The 21299-nt window shown below is 36.0% G+C and overlaps 1 protein-coding gene across 1 annotated transcript; it reads right to left on the minus strand.

The window, feature by feature from the left end:
* Positions 1 to 4901: 4901 nt before the first annotated feature.
* Positions 4902 to 20456, minus strand: matn3a (matrilin 3a). The gene is made up of 6 exons (XM_030129291.1): positions 20139 to 20456; positions 12392 to 12967; positions 8866 to 8991; positions 8332 to 8430; positions 5249 to 5318; positions 4902 to 5154 (listed from the first exon to the last, which is right to left on the minus strand). Exons 1-5 carry the CDS (start codon positions 20377 to 20379, stop codon positions 5263 to 5265), a joined length of 1098 nt encoding a protein of 365 aa, XP_029985151.1. The 5' UTR covers positions 20380 to 20456; the 3' UTR covers positions 4902 to 5154; positions 5249 to 5262.
* Positions 20457 to 21299: the final 843 nt, after the last annotated feature.

Below are 21299 nucleotides of genomic sequence, written 5' to 3' on the forward strand. Positions count from 1 at the left end.
TATCATTATTATTTATATCCGCCTGAGACCCAAGAAAGTGACAATTTTAGCTTTTTTACATTACACAGTCATCTTGATTGGAAACTGCAGAATGCAACAGTTTTTTCAGATTCATTTTTTTCCAAATTATTTTTACTTATTTATTTATTCATTTTTTAATGGAATGTCATTATAATGTGTTCTGTAACCCAGGACCTGAGATTCTTCCTTCAAACACTGTTGTCACTTTAGTATGGCTGTATAAAACATAATGAAAGCTGAATTTATAATACATGATGCCTACACTTATAATACTTTATTAACCTTGGTATAAGTGTTGTACATGATCATAAACTGTTGTAATGACTTTTATAATGCATTATAAATGCATTATAATGTCTTATGAATGTGCGCTGAATGCATTATAAACTAGACCTTCAAATAAAGTGTTACCAAAAAAACAAAAAAACAAACTACAGTCTAATAACAATAACAAGCAATTGATTTGCACTCAAACATGTTAGTGCAGATCACGTTTATCAAGAACAGCAAAGTTACAGTAATGGTATGAATTACAATGTATGGGATGATGCATAGGCGTCCACTGTGTTGGCTGATATGGAACTAAAACAATAAAATCCATGAATATACAAGAGAACAGATGTAGAATAGCTGTCCACTGTGGTGACCACTACGCTTGAAAGGGTTAAATATTTTTTCATGGCTCCAATCAGATTTCTTTCTTTTATTCGAGACAAAAACGGCTCTTTAGGTTGTAAAGCTTGCTGACCCATGTTATAGACCACAGGTGTCAAACATGCGGCCCGGGGGCCAAATCCGGCCCGCCAAAGGGTCCAATCCAGCCTGCGGGATGAATTTGTGAAATACAAAAATTACACTGAAGATATTAACAATCAATGGTGTTAAAATCCTTTTAATTCAGGTTCCACGTACAGACACATGCAGTCCAATTAGATTTCAAGTGGGTCAGAACAGTAAAATATTATCATAATAACCTATAAATTATGACAACCCCAAATTTTCTCTTTGTTTTTTGAAGTAAAAAAAGTAAAATTACATGAAAATAAAATGTTTGGAGTAATGTAAAAACGTTATGTGTTTGTAATAGAGTAAAAGCAACTCAGCTAATGATTCTTCACAGGGCGGAATCTGGCTTAAATTTGTCCTCATTTACGTCACAAATTTAAGCCAGATTCCTCCCCACTATGCTTGAAGTGTGAAGTTGAGACTGGTACCCTCAGACACTGCTTTTGGTCTTGTTTAAAAGTGCAAAATTTTTGGCAGATGATTGGTCAGGAAATGGAAAAAATATTTTATGTGAAACTGAACTGTAATGCTCTGTTTGTTTTGCTTGGGTTAACTGAGCCTGTTGTTACCAACAAATATCACAAAAAACTATATCGAATGCTTACTTTTTGTGCCAGAAAATGTTTGCTTGTAAACTGGATCTCAGATCAGATTCCCACCTGGACACAATGACATAAGACAGTTTTTAGTTATGTTTCCCTTGACTATCTCACATGTCGATTACACCATAAGGATGATGTCTTTCTAAAGACTTGGGAACTTTTTCTTACCTATATGGGACTGGAAGCTTCGACAATTGTTAAAAGGGCATTTGTATTGTGAAATGAAAACATAATTTTTATGGGCCAATTTTTGTTTTGTTTTATTGTTTTTGTTTAGTTGTTCTGTTGATATGTTCTTTGTTTTGTTTATTGTCATTTTGTGAGCGTGTGTATAAAACAAAAATGACAATAAATATAATTTTGAAAAAAAAAAAAAAATACATGAAAATGTTTGCATTAACAAACTATACTTTTACAAAAAATATGAATAACTTGAACAAATATGAACAAACAGAAATGTCTTAAGAGAAGTAAATGCAATTTTACCAATATTCTGCCTGTTATTAAATGTTTTGTGCGATTGTAACACACATGTGTAAATGATAAACTGATAAACCGAGGCATAATATTGTTAAAATTGCACTTGTTTTTCTTAAGACAATTCAAGATGTTCATGTTGTTCAGATTTTTAAGGAAACTTTGTAGATGTAAATCTGATCAGAATATAATTTTACTTTTTTCACTGTTATTATTATACAAATCCGGCCCACTGGAGATGAAATTGAACTGAATGTGGCCCTGAACTAAAATGTTTATGTTTATGTATTTGGCAGATGCTTTTTTCCAAAGCGACTTACAGGGGGAAACCAATCAAATCACTCAATCAATCAGATTTTATTTATATAGCACCAGATCACAACAAAAAAGTTATCTCATGACACTTTATATATAGAATTGGTCAAAACCAGACTCTAAGCCAATTTACGGAAACCCAACAGAAAATGAGTTTGACACCCCTGTTATAGACAATAGAGATGAGTTTTCTATGTAGAATTATGAGGGTTGTAACACGGCTTTGCAGAAACACCTTCCTCACCATATCTTTTGACAGATTGAACATTTCCCCTCCATTCCACACTATTAAAACCTCCTGTAAAAGCATGCATTCACAGAACGTTGCGTCTTTTCCACTTCACAAACTGCCGTCAGTCCCATTCATCTTCTTCTTGTCCTTGTACTGAAACACCGGTGGGCTCACCTCTCTGACCGGCTGTGTGTGTGGTAACCATGAAAGCCGCTGAAATAGCAAACAAACATAAAACAGCTGCCTGGTAAAAAGGAAGGAGGGAGAGGATCCAAACCAGACTAGAGGTAAACGTTGGCCTGTTGACTCACCACCTCACACAGACATAGCAGACAGAGCAGCTCTGTTGTCAGGGCTGTTTCGGGCAAATAACGTGGCTCATTCCTGAGGTTACACCGTGACCTCTGTCTGTTGTTTCTCGGTCACGCTGAAGGTGTAAAAAAGACATCGTGATGATAACAGCCAGAGTAGAGATGGTCTTTCCAAAATGTCAAATCCAGATTTACGCATCAGCTCGGGGAAGCACGAGTGTTAAAAATGATCTATCGCTCACCACATTTCAGGTCAAACTGAGTTGTAGCACATTGTTAATAGAATTGTCAAACCTCGATGCTGATATTTATCTTTCTATATTGACACTGAAATACATACATGTCATAGAAATGTACAGTTATATAACAGAGGCTGATAGAATAACCCTTTTGTATCTGGACAAAAATATGTTTGAAAACTTCTCATCTTCTTATCATATGAGTAGTTTAATCATTTTAATGTATTTTAAATTAAATATTTGCATTATTTGGTGGTAGTCGGTGTATTAAAACTGAAGAATATTTGCTCCAGCAGGTTTAATCTTTACATTTTTTTTTAATTATAGATAAAACCATGCACAACAAAGTCATTTCTAATCATTTTATTTTCTAATATGTTTGCTCAGTCACATTATTTACAGCAAACACATTGTAAAATCTCATAAAATCCACAGTGAAGTTAACCCTCCGGTATCCGGGTGCGGCTTTTAGGCACACTTTGTACTTCGTATTAAAAAACTTCTTATTGTTTTTCACAATTTAAATAAGGTTAGAATTCAAAAGTTGTTTATTTGTGCATGATCTTTAAAATTCTGGCCACCGACTAAAATTTGCACATTGTAAACAAAAGAAAATTACAAGACTAGCATCTGTCTCCCAAGTGTGCCTAAAACGCACTATTTCTTCCATTATAACCACTGTTTTTGATCCAAAAGCCACTAAGGCATAAATCCTGCTTTTACTGATATCTGGGCTTCATTTGAGAGGTGAGGGACTAAATTAATTTATTAATGTTGTTAATGTTGCTGTTAATCATTGACATATGCCAGGCTGCAAAAATCAAATAATATTTAATCCAATTTTATGTAGTATTTTGAAAAAAAAAAAAATTGTGTTTTTTGCATCAAAAAATGTAGTGACATCATGACCAAAAGATAATTTAAAGGGTTGCAAAAAATCTAAAATGAATGATTATTTGATATGTATGATTAGGGCTGACCTTGATTTACAAAAATAAAATCAAATTAGAGCAGAAAAATAAATCAATATATAATATTTAATAGTTTGACTTATAGGTGTGCATTTTATGCACACTTGGTAACAGATGCTAGTATTTTTGTACATTTGACCTAGCGCCAAAAATAATAATGCAAATTAACTGATGTTGGAGTTACTCATTGACATATGCCAGGCTGCAAAAATCAAATAATATGTGATCCACTTTTTAGGCAAGGCAAGGCAAGTTTATTTGTATAGCACATTTCAGCAACAAGGCAATTCAAGGTGCTTCACACAGGACATTGAAATACAACGACAGGGAAAAAGAAACACATTAAAAACATTAAAAGGTGATTAAAAACAGCAAGTAAGAAAACAAGACATAAAATCAAAAATAAAATAAAATAAATAAAAAATAAAACTATAATATAATTTTATGTATTATATTGAAAAAAAAAATGCTTTTTTTGTGTTTTTTGCATCCAGAAAAATGGTTTGTTTACATTACAAACACGGCATTTAAAGGGTTAAAAAATGTGACAGTTATTGAGTATTTGGTATTTTTATTTACAGCTGAAGTCGGTGAAATAGAAAAAAGTGTAAAAGAATTAAAAATAAACAGTATGAAAATTTTTTGACATTATTCCACAAGTGTGCCTTTTTGGCACACTTGGTGTTTAGTAAGGGCCTTGCTGGACGGGATACCGGAGGGTTAACATTAACATTAAAACACAATCTAAATTTTAGATAATACAACTGTTATACATGTAAGAGAAAGTATAGATAAAACATGGTGTATATAAGTAATGCTTAAATGCTCTCTTGTGATAATTTTGCAAGTAATATATACAATATATATCTTTGTACAAACAGAATAACAACAATAATAAAAAAAACAATTACACTACAGGGAAAACTTTTAAAAAAAAAGACGTTTCTTTCACTATACTACACTATTCATAAAAGTGTTTTTAAAGAAAAAATAAGTAGCTTTTACAGCAGTTTCTAGTCCAGAGGCTACATAACAGTCCACATCTGTTAGTAACTTGAGGGATGTTGGTTTATGAATCACAGTTTGTCTCAGTCTGTGCTTGGAATCCATATAGTATTATGGGATGGTGGAGGACAGGAAGCACATGTCAGTGTTGCAGAGGTCCGTGGCTCTGACAGGAGGAAAACCAGTTAGCCTCATCTGCAGAGAATAAATAAACAAGAGGTCAAACCGTGTGGAAGGAGTGAAGCTTTTACAGCCAATCATCCCAGACCTTTCGACTGTCGACACCTACCGCCGAGTCCACCTCTAGGCGCGGCCCACCATGTTCTCCAGACGCTCGATTCTCCCTGACACATCGGCTAGTGCGAACAGTCAAGGAAACTGCAAATAAACCCAACCACACACTAAACCAGGGGTGTCAAACTCATTTTAGTTCAGGGGCCATATCCTCCCAATATGATCTGAAGTGGGCCGGACCAGTGAATTAATAACATAATTACACTGGTCAACAACAAATGTATTGTTTAAGTTTTTTGAGCTGATTTAGGATAATTTTGGTGTGCTGAATCCAAAAATCACTTTAATTTTGCTCAATCAGGTCAACTTTCTGAACTATGCTACATATTGGCTTTTTAACATTTTTGCTTACATTTATGGGCATTTTCACATCATATGATACAAAATTCTTTCATATTTCTTGCAATAAACGAGTTCTGAAGATTTTACTTTTGCCAATTTATGATTAATGTTTTTTTTAATATTACACGTGAATGAAATGGCTTCGACTAGAGGATCTTGCCAAAATAAGCCTGACGTATTCTGCTACATCTGCACTGAATACATAATAAATAATAAATACATCCTGTTAGAAAATGACTTTTTTTCTCTTAAAACCTGTTTTGGGTGAGAACTATATAAAAAAATTAACTGATAAAATCACAAAAATGTAATCAATTTTGTGAGAAGATCAAATTTTTCAAAATCAAATAAGCAAAAAAGCCTGACCTGATTGAGAAAAACAGATGTCATTTTTAGATTTAGCGGTGCAAAATGGTCCTAATTCAATTGAAAAAACCTAGACAACTTGCAAAAAACATTTTTTTGTAACCCAGTGTAATATAGAAATAATGCCAACTCCAAACATTTCCATGTATTTTATAGTGAAAAAAACAAATTACATTATGGAAACATTTACATCTATAAACTGTCCTTTTAAAAATGTGAATAACATGAACAACCACGAAAAAACTGAAATTTATTAAGAAAAATAAGGGAAATTTTAACTATATTTTGCCTCTGTTTATCATTTGTAAATATGCATTACAACTTACAGCTCACAATGGATCTGCAAATTTACAAAATATTTTAGTAACTGGCAGAAAATTAGTAAAATTGCACTTACTTCTCTTAACACATTTCTAGTTTTTCATATTTTTTGTGAAAGGCTAGTTTGTAAATTTACACATTTTCATGTAATTTCACTTTTTCACACTAAAACAAAGAGGAAAATTAGCTGTTTTCATTATTTCTAGGTTTAATATAATTGCATTTTACTGGTCTGACCTACTTGATATCTAATTGGTCTGTATGTGGAATCTGAATTAAAATGATTTTGACTGCCTCGATTGTTAATATCTTCTTCAGTGTCATTTTTGTATTTCACAAATCCATCCTACGGGCCAGATTGGATCCTTTGGTGGGCCAGATATGGCCCCCGGGCCACATGTTTGACACCTGTGCTTTATGCAGTTCTAATACTCCACATTGCACATTATAACAGACTGTTGTAGAAGATAACACCAAATAGAGTATATATAAAGCTATTGTTCACTATATGAACTGGTCAGAAACTAAATGCATCATAGGGTTCAGTGTAATAGCTATTGTGGCTTAAAATGATTAGACCAGGGGTGTCAAACTCATTTTAGTTCAGGGGCCATATCCTCCCAATATGATCTGCAGTGGGCCGGACCAGTAAATTAATAACATAATAATATATAAATAATGCCAACTCCAAACATTTCAATGTGTTTTATAGTGAAAAAAGTAAAATTACATTATGGAAATGTTTACATCTGTAAACTGTCCCTTTAAAAATGTGAATAACATGAACCATGAAAAAACTGAAATTTATTGAGAAAAATAAGTTAAATTTTAACTATATTTTGCCTCTGTTTATCACTTGTAAATGTGTATTACAACTTACAGATCACAATGGATCTGCAAATTTACAAAATATTTTAGTAACTGGCAGAAAATTAGAAAAATTGCACTTACTTCTCTTAACACATTTCTAGTTTTTCATATTTTTTGTGAAAGGCTAGTTTGTAAATTTACACATTTTCATGTAATTTCACTTTTTTTACACTAAAATAGAGGAAAAATTTTGAATTGTCATTATTTGTAGGTTTTTATGGTAGTATTTTACTGATCTGACCCACTTGAGACTAAAGTAGGGCTTTATATGATTCTAAAATAAAATAATTGACTGGTAAAATCTTGAGTGTGATTTTTGCATTTCACCAGTTCATCCTACGGGCCGGATTGGACCCTTTGGCGGGCCCGATTTGGCCCCCGGACCGCATGTTTGACACCTGTGCACTAAACACTGAAAAGAGAACGAGAGAATGTAGTTGTACTGACAAACAACACATGCACTGAGTGGAAAAAAAAGGCTTCTGGACAGACAGGTGGGCATGCTGTGTAATTGTGTAAGTCTGGTCAGGACTTGGTTGCATTTGAATGATCCTCTATTACACAGGTGTCAAACATGCGGTCCAGGGGCCAAAACCGGCCTGCCAAAGGTTCCAATCTGGCCCACAGGATGAATTTACAAAGTGCAAAATGCAAAACTTACCCTGAAGATCTTAACAGTCAAGGGCATCAATAGTATAATATAATATATAATATAATATAATAATAGTATAATAGTATAATAACCTAGAAATAATGACTCAAAATGTTCTCCTTGGTTTAATGTGAGAAAAATAATGATATTATGCTGATAAATAATGGCAACACCAATTTTTTCTCTTTGAAGACTCAATGGAAGATTTTTTTTTTCTTAATTCAAGATTTTTTCCTAAATTCAAGCTAAATTTTTTTTTGGTTAATTCAATTCAAGGCTGTGGAATTTTTGCACTTGGCAAAAACATCCCAGGGGCCGAACTGGACCCTTTGGCAGGCCGGGTTTGGCCCCCGGGCCGCATGTTTGACACCCCTGCTATATACGGTAAATTTTTATTAGTAAGTTTAAATTTTTTATCAATCACTAGAAATTTCAGGCGACCCCATTTGAATTCCAGGCGACCCCACGTGGGGTCCCGACCCCAAGGTTGAAAAACCCTGTTCTAATGGAAACAACACAAAGGATATGCTTGGCCGTGAGCTGCTGGATGGTGGCTTGTGTCTGCTTCTGGAATGCCAACCGGGCTTCACATTTACAGGGATCCTCCACCACCTCCACCTTCACCTCTTTGCCGGGAGAAAACAAATTTCACATCAGTGTAACAGATCATGTGGAGAGTCAGAAAGCACACAGAAACACCACCCACTCTACGTTTTCATACAAGGCTTCTGTCTAAGAAACATGAGGCGAATAGAAAACACATCTTCATAGCAAAAAATAAACAGAGCACCCACTCTAACAATAAAGCGGATTTACCTTTGCCATTATACAACAAAAACAATGCAGTTATTCTGATAATTCTATAATATTACCCGATAATTGTCCAACAGGTTACAGTCAAAAAAGTGAAATGAAGAGTCAGTTGGTTGTGATGTTGTGAAGCACTGCTACTGAAGCCAAGCACTTACTGCACAAGCTTTACATGTTAGCTCCTGAGCAGCACTAGTATTACAGCAAAGAGTCAGATATTTGCTGTAGGAATCCACACAGTATGTTCTTACGTTTCAGGGAACATGTTTTCTTGTCCGCATTCAAGATATAACCATTCCGGCACTTGCAGTAATAGGAGGCGTTGCTGTTGACGCATATGTGTTCGCAGTCATGTCCCATGGCACAGGGGTCCAGACCTAGAATAAGCCGGGATTAAGGGATGGCGCTGTCAAGACGGCAGCATAGGTGAAGTTTCAAACTGTTCCATTTTAAAGCTGCAAATGTAGTTATAAATGCCTTTTTTTCTAATAGCTAAAAAAAAAAAAAAAACCTAAATCCTATCCTACTGCAGCTGATCCAGAATGCTGCTGCTCCAGTCCTCACTAAGACCAAGAGAATGGACCACATCAGTCCAGTTCTGAGGTCTCTACACTGGCTCCCTGTCTCTCAGAGAATAGATTTTAAAATTCTCTTGCTAGCATATAAAGCACTGAATGGTTTAGGCCCAAAATCCATCAGAGACCTTCTAGTCCAGTCTGAACCATCCAGACCACCTAGGTTTTCTGGTGCAGGTCTGCTCTGTGTTCCAAAAGTCACAACTAAACATGGAGAATCAGCATTCAGTTTCTATGCTCCGTATATCTGGAACAAACTACCAGAAAATATCAGGTCTGCTGAGAGTCTGAGTTCTTTTCAGTCCACGTTAAAGACTCACCTGTTCACTGCTGCCTTTGACTAAAAGGCTTTTGACTTTATACATTTTATATTCTCCTTCGAAACTCTGCACTGCAACTCTTACTTTAACGTGTGTTTTTATAGGGTGGGGAAGCAAAATTTACAATGAACATTTAGTTGTTTTTTCTCAGCAGGCACTACGTCAATTGTTTTGAAACCAAACATATATTGATGTCATAATCATACCTAACTCTATTATCCATACCTTTTCAGAAACTTTTGCCCATATGAGTAATCAGGAAAGCAAACGTCAAAGAGTGTGTGATTTGCTGAATGCACTCGTCACACCAAAGGAGATTTCAAAAATAGTTGGAGTGTCCATAAAGACTGTTTATAATGGAAAGAAGAGAATGACTATGAGCAAAACTATTACGAGAAAGTCTGGAAGATACTATTAAAGAAGAATGGGAAAAGTTGTCACCCGAATATTTGAGGAACACTTGCGCAAGTTTCAGGAAGCGTGTGAAGGCAGTTATTGAGAAAGAAGGAGGACACATAGAATAAAAACATTTTCTATTATGTACATTTTCTTGTGGCAAATAAATTCTCATGACTTTCAATAAACTAATTGGTCATACACTGTCTTTCAATCCCTGCCTCAAAATATTGTAAATTTTGCTTCCCCACCCTGTATATTTTGGATTTTATGTGTTTTCTTACTTGCTGTTTTTAATCATCTTTTACTTGTTTCTTTTACAATGTTTTAAATGTGTTTCTTTTTCCCTGTCGTATTTCAGTGTCCTGTGTGAAGCACCTTGAATTGTCTTGTTGCTGAAATGTGCGATACAAATAAACTTGCCTTGCCTTGCCTATGTCATTTTTACTATATATATGCTTCTAGATTCCCAGATTTAGGTCTGTTTTAAGCTTGTGTGACTTCAAAAGATGCATTTTTTTTTTTCTAGGTGTTTGTGCTCAGATGTAATTGCCACACGGTGAAAAATCTGGTCCATCTGTTCTTATTCCTTCACCACATCTCAGCCAAGGTCATTTGCGAACTGCTTAAGGTTCACTGTGTGTTGGACAAACACAGGTAAAATCACAGAACGCTAAAGTGCAACAGTAATCAACAATTACATGAACAAACAGGACATTAATAAACACAATATGGAAGAACAAACATCAGATAGTAGTTGCTTTTCCACTGACCTTCAAATTACGCAAATATAAAACGATAATTTTGCCAAAACTCGTTTTTCGATTAAAAGTTTTTGCGCTGGTAAGAGGTGGTTTTTCGGGCATAGCCTAAATGGTATATCACGCAAAACTGCAATGGAAAGACCTTTTTCTGCAACTACAGTCACGTGAATGAAAAAACAGATGTTGACGGACAAGCGTAAAAGAAGAGTTTTAAAAGAAACGTGATATGTGTGGACACCAAGGTTCTAATAGTTTTGGATTTTTCATTCTAGTTTAGTTTTATTTAGTTTTGACTTTTTTTTTCTCTAATTCAGTTAGTTTTAATTAGATTTTTGAGCAGGTTTGCTAGTTTTGATTAGTTTTCATTTTTTTTTCTAAATGCTTAGTTTTAGTTTAGTTTTAGTATTAATTTTAGTTTTGTCGTATCTTTTCTCTTCTTCTCCGTCGTATTCAAATAAATCCCAGACAAGACTCTGCTGCTTTCTCCCAACTTTAGTCTCCATGTTTCCAGGTAGAGTGGGGACCAGAAGACGACTGGAAACCACAAGTGACGGACCGTGAAGTATTGTATGGTGTCGCTAGCAAAAATTGCTAGAGCGAAATAAATCGCTTTCGTATAAGTCCGACATTGACAAAAATGAAAACGAAGGGAACGTTTTAGTTAGTTTTGTAAACACACAATACAGTTTCAGTTAGTTATTGTTTTTTTCTTTTAATTATAGTTTTTATTTATTTAAGTTAACGAAAATGTTTTTTCAATTCTAGTTTTCGTCATTTTGCTAGTTTTCATTAACGATAATAACCTTGGTGGACACACCAGGAAACCAAATCATATTTTAATTTAGTGCGGAATAGAGGGGTAATATATAATAATAATGAATATATCTGTAAATTAACATGATATTTACGTTCGTCGCCATGCTTATGGGATGACTTCTCGTGTCATCTCGCGATAATAAATAAACAATTCATCGCATTTGTGATTTAGTGGAAAAACCGACATTATGCACTTCTAAATATACTATTTTCTTTTGTTCAGACAAGTATATTTACATAAACAGAAGACAAAATGAACGTCTTTAGTCATTACACACTTCTGTTTTTTCGTCTTTTGGTAAATATCGGTAAAGTTTTTTGCAGATGTCCAATGGAAAAGTGACTACTGATAAAAAAGTCATAGCAGCACCTCATTTGTTCAAACCTTCGATATCACATACATGGAGATAAACAGCACTGCATTTAAAAAAACATTAAAATGCAAATATAAAGTTTAACATATGCACAAAATGAAGCATATTAGTTATTGCATTAGTTTGGAAGCTGAGGCTCTAATGTACAATCACAAAATGACCTTAATGACAGTGATTTAAAGCAGTCACCATGAGATGCTTTGGTTAAAAAATAATGATTCTGCCACTAAAATGCAAAATATATTTTTTTTAACAAATGTAAGTTTAGGACTATGTTGCCCCAAGAATTTACCAGGGTTTAACTTGGCATCTACAAGCAGGTTCTAGCGCCGACATCTGCAGTCCATGTGGGGGTTGAGAGCATCTGCTTTTATATTTTTCCTCTGGATTTCAACGTTTATGTTAACCAATAAGACTTTCAATGATCCACAATGTAAAACAACCGCCCCGTAGACTGCAGGGGCCCCTTACTGAGCAGCTAGAACCAGGGTTAATAGGCTGAGAAGTTCTTCCGGGCCGCTCTTTGTCCTACCGCACAGGGTCTCCCGGAACTTGGAGGTGAGCTTCTCGATGACGCCGTATGTCTCGACGTAGAAGACGTGGTCCTCCAGAGGGATGCTGGCCATCTGCTGCAGGGAGCGCATGTCTGCACGGTCCACCCCGACGGCGTAGATCTCGATGCCTGAGGCCCGGGCTGCGGCGGACACTTCCTCGACCTGGTCTTGAGGTCTACCATCTGTCACGATGATGGCCACCTTGGAGATTTTCCTGGTTCGAGGACGAGCTCCAGATTCCTCCGTGAAGGCGTCGTTTACCGCCGTCTTGATGGCCAGGCCTGTCATGGTTCCGGCCGCCAAGGGCTCGATACGGGAGATGGCCTTCTTCATGTCTGGTTTGTTGAAGTGGTCTTTGAGCAGGAACTCGATCTTGACCGTGCTGGCGTAGTTGACCACAGCCACTCTGGTGCCCTCAGAGCCCACGTCTAATGTGTCAACCATGTCGGCCAGGAATATCTTGACCTTCTCAAACTCACCGGGACGAACGCTGCGAGAACTGTCGATGATGAACACCAGGTCCAGGGGTCGGCTCCTGCACTGAGAGTCTGTCTCTGGTGATCAACCAAACCACGGCAGCGTTTAGTTGCCTTCATGTTAAAAACTTAGTTCATTATTCACAGACAACACTCATATTTGTCACACACCCAAACCCCAGAAGAAAACAGACTTTGTGGACTGTGTGATTTGGGGAAGTGGAAAATGAATCACATTGTCTTTTGTATTGTCCTCTATATGATGAACTGAGAGCCCCTTTGTTGCCTCCACCAGGGGGTGCTGTGATCACTTTGCTTTGCGTGCATGTTTGTTTGTTTGTTTGTTTGCTTGTTTGTTAGCAAGATAACTCAAAAAGTTATGGATGGACTTTCAGGAAATTTTCAGGAAATGTTGATACTGGCACAAACAAGAAATTATAAAATTTTGGTGGTGATCGGAGGGGGGGGGGGGGGGGGTTGGTCCAATCAGAAGGAGGAGTGGACTCACATCATGAACACAAATGAAGGAAAAAATGAACAAAATGCACAAAAATGATGAAAATACAAAAAATAAATGAACACAAATAAAGAAAATAATGAACAAAATGCACAAAAAAAAAAAAAAAAAATACAGAAATTAAATGAACACAAATGAAGGAAATAATGAGCAAAATGAAGAAAATACAATAGAATGAACACAAATGAAGAAAATAATGAACAAAATGCACAAAAATGATGAAAATACAAAAATTAAATGAACACAAATGAAGAAAATAAAGAACAAAAGGCAAAAAAATGAAGAAAATGCAAAAAATAGAATGAACACAAATGAAGAAAATAATGAACAAAATGCACAAAAATGATGAAAATATAAAAGTTAAATGAACACAAATGAAGAAAATAATGAACAAAATGCACAAAAATCAATAAAATACAAAAATAAAATAACACAAATGAAGAAAATAACGAACAAAATGCACAAAAATGCTGAAAATATAAATATTGAACAAAATTAAGAAAAATGAATATAAAAACACAATGAAGAAAAATTAAGAAAATAATGAAGATAATGAAGAAAAATGAAGAAAATATAAAAACAAAATGACCAAAAATGAAGAAAATATTGAACAAAATGAGCAAAAATGAATATAAAACAAAATGAAGAAAAATGAAGAAAATATAAAAACAAAATGAAGAAAAATGAACAAAATAATGAACAAAATGAAGGACGGGGGGGGGGGGGGGGGGGGGCAGATCTTTCTTGGCGGAGGTCTGCGCTCTCCGAGTGCTTTTCTTGTCTTCTGTATGATAAACTGAGAGCCCCTTTGTTTGATATGTGTATCTGAAATCCTGATCTGTTCTGGAGCACTGATGATGACAAGATGAAATGGTTGTTTAGTTCTAATGTATATAAATTAGCATTATTTGTTTGTAAAGCCTGGAAAAAGTGGCAGATGTGTTTGTTTAAATAGGTCAGTACTTTGTTTTGTTCATATCTATTGTGTTTATTGTCTGGTGTTTGATTTTTAGTTTGTATTTTTGGTGTCTTATCAGCCCATGTAAGCGCCGGGCATGTTCTTTATGCAAGACACAATAATAAAAACATTCATTCATTCATGTCCTTTTGAAAAGGTGATACAGTAAAAAATCAGAGACAGTATTTGTTGAGACCAGTTCAGGATGCACAGCTGAAGTTCCTGAAGCAAAAGGAAAGTGTTGTGCATTCCTGAAATGGTAAAATACAAGGTTTTGGTGAAATGATGTGGTATGTTATATCCCATAAAACATACTGCGTCATTTCAGCGATCAACAATCCATCAGAGATTTCTCAGGTCTTTATCCTTTCATTTCATGTAGTTGAATGAAAGGATGTTGAACATAAAATGACATGATACACACAGATGGAGACAGTGTTAGGAGGCCTGAATGTTGAAACACACAAAACTACAGGTTATCATGACATACGTGTAGTTTAGTGTCTGCATTTGGAGAACAAAGATAAGAACAAAAAGGATGTGAAACACTTTCTACTATAAACAAAATGGAAGTCCTTGCTTTTTCTAATTTCAACCTTAAACTATGATAAAACAATGTTAAAAACTATGACCACATACAGTCTACTACGGGGGTGTCAAACTCATTTTAGTTCAGTTCCACATTCAGCCCAGTTTGATCTCCAGCGGGCCGGACCAGTAAAATAATAACAGTGAAAAAAGTTAAATTATATTCTGATCAGGTTTACATCTACGAAGTAGATAATAATGATGAATAATATGAAGAACTTGAATTGTCTTACGAAAACAAGTGCAATTTTAACAATATTTTTCCTCAGTTTATCAGTTTATCATTTACACATGTGCATTACAATTGCACAAAACAATTAGTAACAGGCAGAATATTGGTAAAATTGCATTTACTTTACTTAAGACATTTCCATTTGTTCATATTTGTTCTGGTTATTCACATTTTCTGTAAAAGTATAGTTTGGAAATGTGTCTCTAAACCAGCTGTCAGACAGCTGCACTCCATCCAGAACGCTGCTGCTCAAGTCCTGACTAGAACCAGGAAGTACGACCATATTAGTCCTGTGCTCAGATCTGTGCACTGGCTTCCTGTGGCTCAGAGAATAGACTTTAAAACAGCTCTGCTCGTTTATAAGTCTGTCCATGGTCTAGCACCAAAGTAACATGTTGGTCCCATATGAACCATCTCGGACCCTGAGAACCTCATGGACTGGTCTTCTGCTGGTGACCAGAGTCAGGACTAAACAGGTGAAGCTGTGTTTCAGTTCTATGCAGCTAAACTCTGGAACAGTCTACCTGATGACATGAGACAGACCTGTACTGTTTAAGTCCAGGCTGAAAACAGCTGTTCAACTGTGCATAGAACAACTGAAAGGGTTCTGTCTGCACTCTGACCTTTTACTTTGTTTTAAGTGATTATTATTTCTGTTTTATTGATTATGTTTTAATTGTAATTGTGTGTTTTTAATCTGCCTCTTTTCCATTTTTAGCTTACCGGCCAACTAGCTATTGTCGTCATGCGGCCTCCGTTGTCGTCGTCGTCTGTCGTCCGTTACATTAATTTCAATCGTCTTCTTCTCCGAAACTACAATTCCGATTGACTACAAACTTGGCATGCAGCTTCTTTATGATGATGTCAACAAAAGTTAGTGAAATTATTTGGATCCGGATCTGATTCTGGATTTGGTGCCACTTTGAAATATTTCCCCCATTATAAGAGATAGGAAGTGGATCGATTCAATAACTCAGTAAATATAAATGATATCCAGTGTAAATTTCTACAGTCCAGCCCTGATGGGGAGATGACCAAAACATAATGTCAAATGCTGATCAGGATCTTCTTCTGGATCCGGAACTTACGGAAAATCTAACATGGGCTCTTATGGGGAAAAAATTTCCATCGTCTTCTTCTCCTAAACTCCAGTTCTGATTGACTTCAAACTTGGTATACAGCTTCTGTATGAGGATGTCAACACAAGGTATTGAAATTATTTCGATCCGGATCAGATTCTGGATTTGCTTCCACTTTGAAAAATTTTCCCATTATAACAGATAGGAAGTGGATTGATCCAATAAATCAGTATCAATGATATCAAGTTGGAATTTGAATTTTTGACAGATCTGATTGGAAAATGACCAAAACATGGGCTATTTCTGTAATATAATAAATACACAGAACTGGGTGAGAATAAATGGCATCTGGATACGTTTCCCAAAGCTTTTCATTTGGCCGGTAAGCTACAGGACCATTGGTCCTAGTTTTGTAAAACACTGTGAATTGCTCTGTGTATGAACTGTGCTGTACAAATACATCTGCCTTGCCATATAAACACTTTGATGTAATTTAACTTTTTTACACCAAAAAACACAAAAAGAGAATTTGGGGTTGTCATTATTTATAGGTTATTATGATAATATTTTACTGGTTCTGACCCACTTGAAATCTAATTGGACTGTATGTGGAACCTGAATGAAAATGCTTTTCACACCATTGATTGTTAAAATCTTCAGTGTAATTTTTGCATTTCACATATTCATCCTGCGGGCCGGATTGGACCCTTTGGCGGGCCGGATTTGGCCCCCGGGCCGTATGTTTGACACCTGTGATCTACTACGGTCAAAAACACAGTTCTTTCATGAAATACCACAATCTCAGAGGCTTCATGTGTCGAAGCCAAACATTCAAACCTGACCTGGAAAACATTATTGAGGAGCATTGTTTGGGTTGGAAAGCAAACCTGACTAGGAATATTCTACCTGTCTCCACAGGACTGATGGTGGTGATGATGCCGCTTTGGGTACTGACCGGTAGCGTCACAGGAGCGGTGGTCTCCACTGGCAGCTCAGTGGTCACCACCACTGGGGGGATGGTTGTCACCGGCGCCATTGTAGTTGCAGGTTGAGTTGGCGGCGGGGTCGGTGGCAGTGTTGGCTCTGTGGTGGCCGGCAGAGTTGGAGGGAGGGTCGGAGGGGGGGCCACAGGCGGTGGCGGCACCGTGGGGTGTGACTTTGGTGGGCACGGGCCTTTCATTTTGTAATGGCCTTCCATATTGAACGGCCCTTTGACTGTTTGATGGGGATGATGGGATACATGTGGAGGTAGACCTTTGTATATGTGATGCATTTGTGGCCCTTTGAATGTGTGGTGAAAGGGAGGCACTTGGACGGGGGGTCTGTGGTAAGTCACTGGTGGAGACAGAGGAATAGGTCGATACACTACCGGCGGAGGGATCCGTGGTGGCTGGTAGTGGTAGTGATACCCTCCTCTATACGTGTAATCACTTCTGTGCACTGAAGGGCCACCAGAGAGGAGAGGTGACCGAGAACATTAGTAGGACGAAAGGAAGCAAACAGGAAAGCTGTGTAAGTTGACATTGTGTACACTTAGTAAAGATGAAGTAAACATACAAAAACACTTCTGCTGACCGGATGCAAATGATTAGTAAAAGCAGGAGTGTAGATTCAGCCACCTGGGTTGTTTGCAACAAGCTGGGATTGTACAAGGCTTGTGAAACGCCCAGTCAAGAACAGTAGATCATGCACGTTGTGTTTCAGGAAAGTGTCAAATATTGATACTATTCTGAAGACGACATTAAATCAAATAGACTCAGTCAGGTATGGGATTATAAAGGCGAGTGGTGGAGAATTTATGAAGTCCTATATTAACTAGAAATACACTCGTCATTACAAGTTAACCCTTTCATGCATAGTGGTCAATACAGTGGACAGCTATTCTCCAGCTGTTCTCTTGTAAATTCATGGGTTTTGTTGTTTTAGTTCTATATCAGCCGACACAGTGGACACTTATGCATCACCCATACACTACAGTTTATACAATTACTGTAACTTTGCTGTTCTTGATAAACCTGATCTGCAGTAACATGTTTTAGTGTAAATCAGTTGCTAAAGGTTATTAGACTGTAATTAACAGTTTTCTTAAACAAAAAGTTTTTTTTTTTTTTTTGCATATTATCTTCATTAAGTGAGTGATAACTACTGCTAAAGTATGCTAAAATGTGAGAAAACATCAGATTAGCTGCATTAAAAATGTTTTTATTTCATAATTTTCACACAGTATATCAGTAAATATATGTTTCTTTGCTTCTACAATTAAACGCATGATTTTGGAAATCCATGAAAAATAGATTCATAAAAAAAACTCAATCACATTGTTTTATTTTTTTTTCATGCCTACAGAGGAATAATAACACTCAGGAAAAAATAAAATCTTGATTAATGTTCTCATAATTCATGCATGAAAGGATTAACCCTTTCATGCATAGTGGTCACTCCAGTGGACAGTTATTCTCCAGCTGGTCTCTTGTATATTCATGTATTTTGTTGTTTTAGTTCCATATCAACCAACACAGTGGACACTTACGCATCATCCTAAACACTGAAATTCATACCATTACTGTAAATTTGATGTTCTAGATACACTTGATCTGCAGTAACATGTTTGAGTGTAAATTAATTGCTTGTTATTGTTATTAACCCTTTCATGCACACTGGCCACTCCAGTGGACAGTTATTCTCCAGCTGTTCTCTTGTATATTCATGGGTTTTGTTGTTTTAGTTCCATATCAACCAGCACAGTGGACACTTATGCATCATCCCATACACTGACATTCATACCATTACTGTAACTTGACTGTTCTAGATAATCCTGATCTGCAGTAACATGTTTGAGTGCCAAAAAAAAAAGCAAATTGCTATTAGATTGCAATTAACAGGAATTGTTTTATTTATTTTTATTTATTTATTTATTTAGCTTTTTTTTTTTTTTGTTTTGTTTTTTATTTATAAAGAGCACTTACAAATGACAATGCCACAATCTGTTACATACTTCCTCATACACACACACACACACACACACACACACACACACACATATATATATATATATTTTTTTTTATACCATAACATTTACATATGAACAGTCACAGATCATCTGAGTATTTCTCCATGAAGCTCTTTCAGATGTTTTTAGACCTTTAGGTAAACATTGGTGAGAACTATTTTCAACAAGAACATTGGAAGCTTTCACATTGGAAGGTTTTCCAAAGACAAAATTGCTGTATAGCAGTATAATGAAACAAAAAAGTTTTTTGCATTTTTAAACAAAAAGTTTTATTTATTTATTTATTTTTTGCATATTATTTCAATAAAATAAGTAATAACTAGTATTAGAGTATGATAAAATGTGAGAAAACATCAAATTAACAGCATTAAAATGCTTTTATTTAAGAGTTTTCACACCGTATATCAGTAAATGCATGTTTCTTTGCCTTTAAAATTTAACACATGGTGTCCGGCTGAGTGGACATTTTTATAACTCCATGAAAAATAGGTTGATGAAAAAAATAAAATTGCATTGTTTTCTGTTTTTTTTTTTTGTCATGCTTATAAAGGAATAAAAAGACTCAGGAAAAAAAAAATTCTTGATTAAGGTTCTCATAAATCGTGCATGAAAGGGTTAAACTGAAACAACAAAACCCATGAATATACAAGAGAACAGCTGTAGAATAACTGTCCACTGGAGTGACCACTGTGTATGAAAGGGTTAAACTAAAACACAGGAGTGTAAAGTACAGTGTTTGTGTCTGACATGTAGAACAAGTGCAGATAATAACAGGACTCCACCACTGCCTATAATAAATTAAACTGTAAATATTGAAATAAAAGATACTAATTGAAATTTTATAAAAGGAGTGAGTGAAACTTACTGGCTGGGTTGAGGGTCCTGATGGGTGGTCTTCCATTGTTTCTGGTTTGTGCGTAACTTTGCGCGGCTATCAGCTGTGGATCCCCTGCGCCCTGGTGGTGGTGGGGGGGGTAGGTGGCCCGGACGTGGGCCAGCAGCAGGGACGCGCAGGTCAGCAGGCTCCAGAGGGAAGGCTTCATCATCTCTGGTCCGGTGGTCTCCTGAGGGTCTGGATGAGGGTCCTGCTCTGAGCGCGTCCACATATGAGGAGGATTCAGTCCGACGCGTCAAAAGTGTCCGTCCAATCCAGAGGTGAGGCCAGATGTGGAGGCAGTAAAAGCACTGAGGACACAGTCTGAGGCCTCACACTCAAATACACAATGTTTTACATGTTTTTATTTTATTTACAAGTTCATGGAGAGGAAAAATGTAGGAAAAAATAAGCGGAATAACTATATTGTGCCTGTTGGGAGCTGTAAGTTGTACTGCGCATGCGTAAATAATAAACCGAGGTTTATTATTTGGTAACACTTTACTTGAAGGTCTAGTTTATAATGCATTAAGCACACATTCATAAGACATTATAATGCATTTATAATGCATTATAAAAGTCATTACAACAGTTTATGATCATGTACAACAACTTATACCAAGGTTAAAGTATTATAAGTGTAGGCATCATGTATTATAAATTCAGCTTTCATTATGTTTTATACATCTATACCAAAGTGACAACAGTGTTTGTAGGAAGAATCTCCAGTCCTGGGTTACAGAACACATTATCAGTTCTATGATATTATAACACAAGTATGATGACATATGAGCAGTATCTGCTGGCTCTAAGTAAAGTGTAAGTCAAAAATTATACATCAAAGTGTTCTGAATAACTTTATTTTGCAAAAACAAAACATTAAAAGAACAGAGTCAGTAAATAGAAGTGTTACATGTTGCTTTGTACATAAATAAAAAATAATGTGGCAGCTCTAAATCTTTGTTAATTCAAACACATACTTTTTTTTTTTTAAATAAATATGAAATCCCTAAAATAGATGGGTATAGGGACCAGTGACAAAACCTAACAAAAGTTCCCCACCTAAAAAAATAAATTCCTTCACACTGCTTTGGTATGGATGTATAAAACATAATGAAAGCTGAATTTATAATACATGATGCCTACACTTAT

Source organism: Sphaeramia orbicularis, chromosome 24, assembly GCF_902148855.1.
Source record: "Sphaeramia orbicularis chromosome 24, fSphaOr1.1, whole genome shotgun sequence".
NCBI classification, from domain to species: domain Eukaryota; kingdom Metazoa; phylum Chordata; class Actinopteri; order Kurtiformes; family Apogonidae; genus Sphaeramia; species Sphaeramia orbicularis.

Coding starts and splice junctions, on each gene's coding strand:
- matn3a (XM_030129291.1), bottom strand. CDS start 20,379: ATGTGGACGCGCTCAGAGCAGGACCCTCATCCAGACCCTCAGGAGACC. Junction 8,992..12,391: donor GTTCCGGGAGACCCTGTGCG/GTAGGACAAAGA, acceptor GGCTTATTCTAG/GTCTGGACCCCTGTGCCATG. Junction 5,319..8,331: donor CCAGCAGCTCACGGCCAAGC/ATATCCTTTGTG, acceptor GACTGTTCGCAC/TAGCCGATGTGTCAGGGAGA.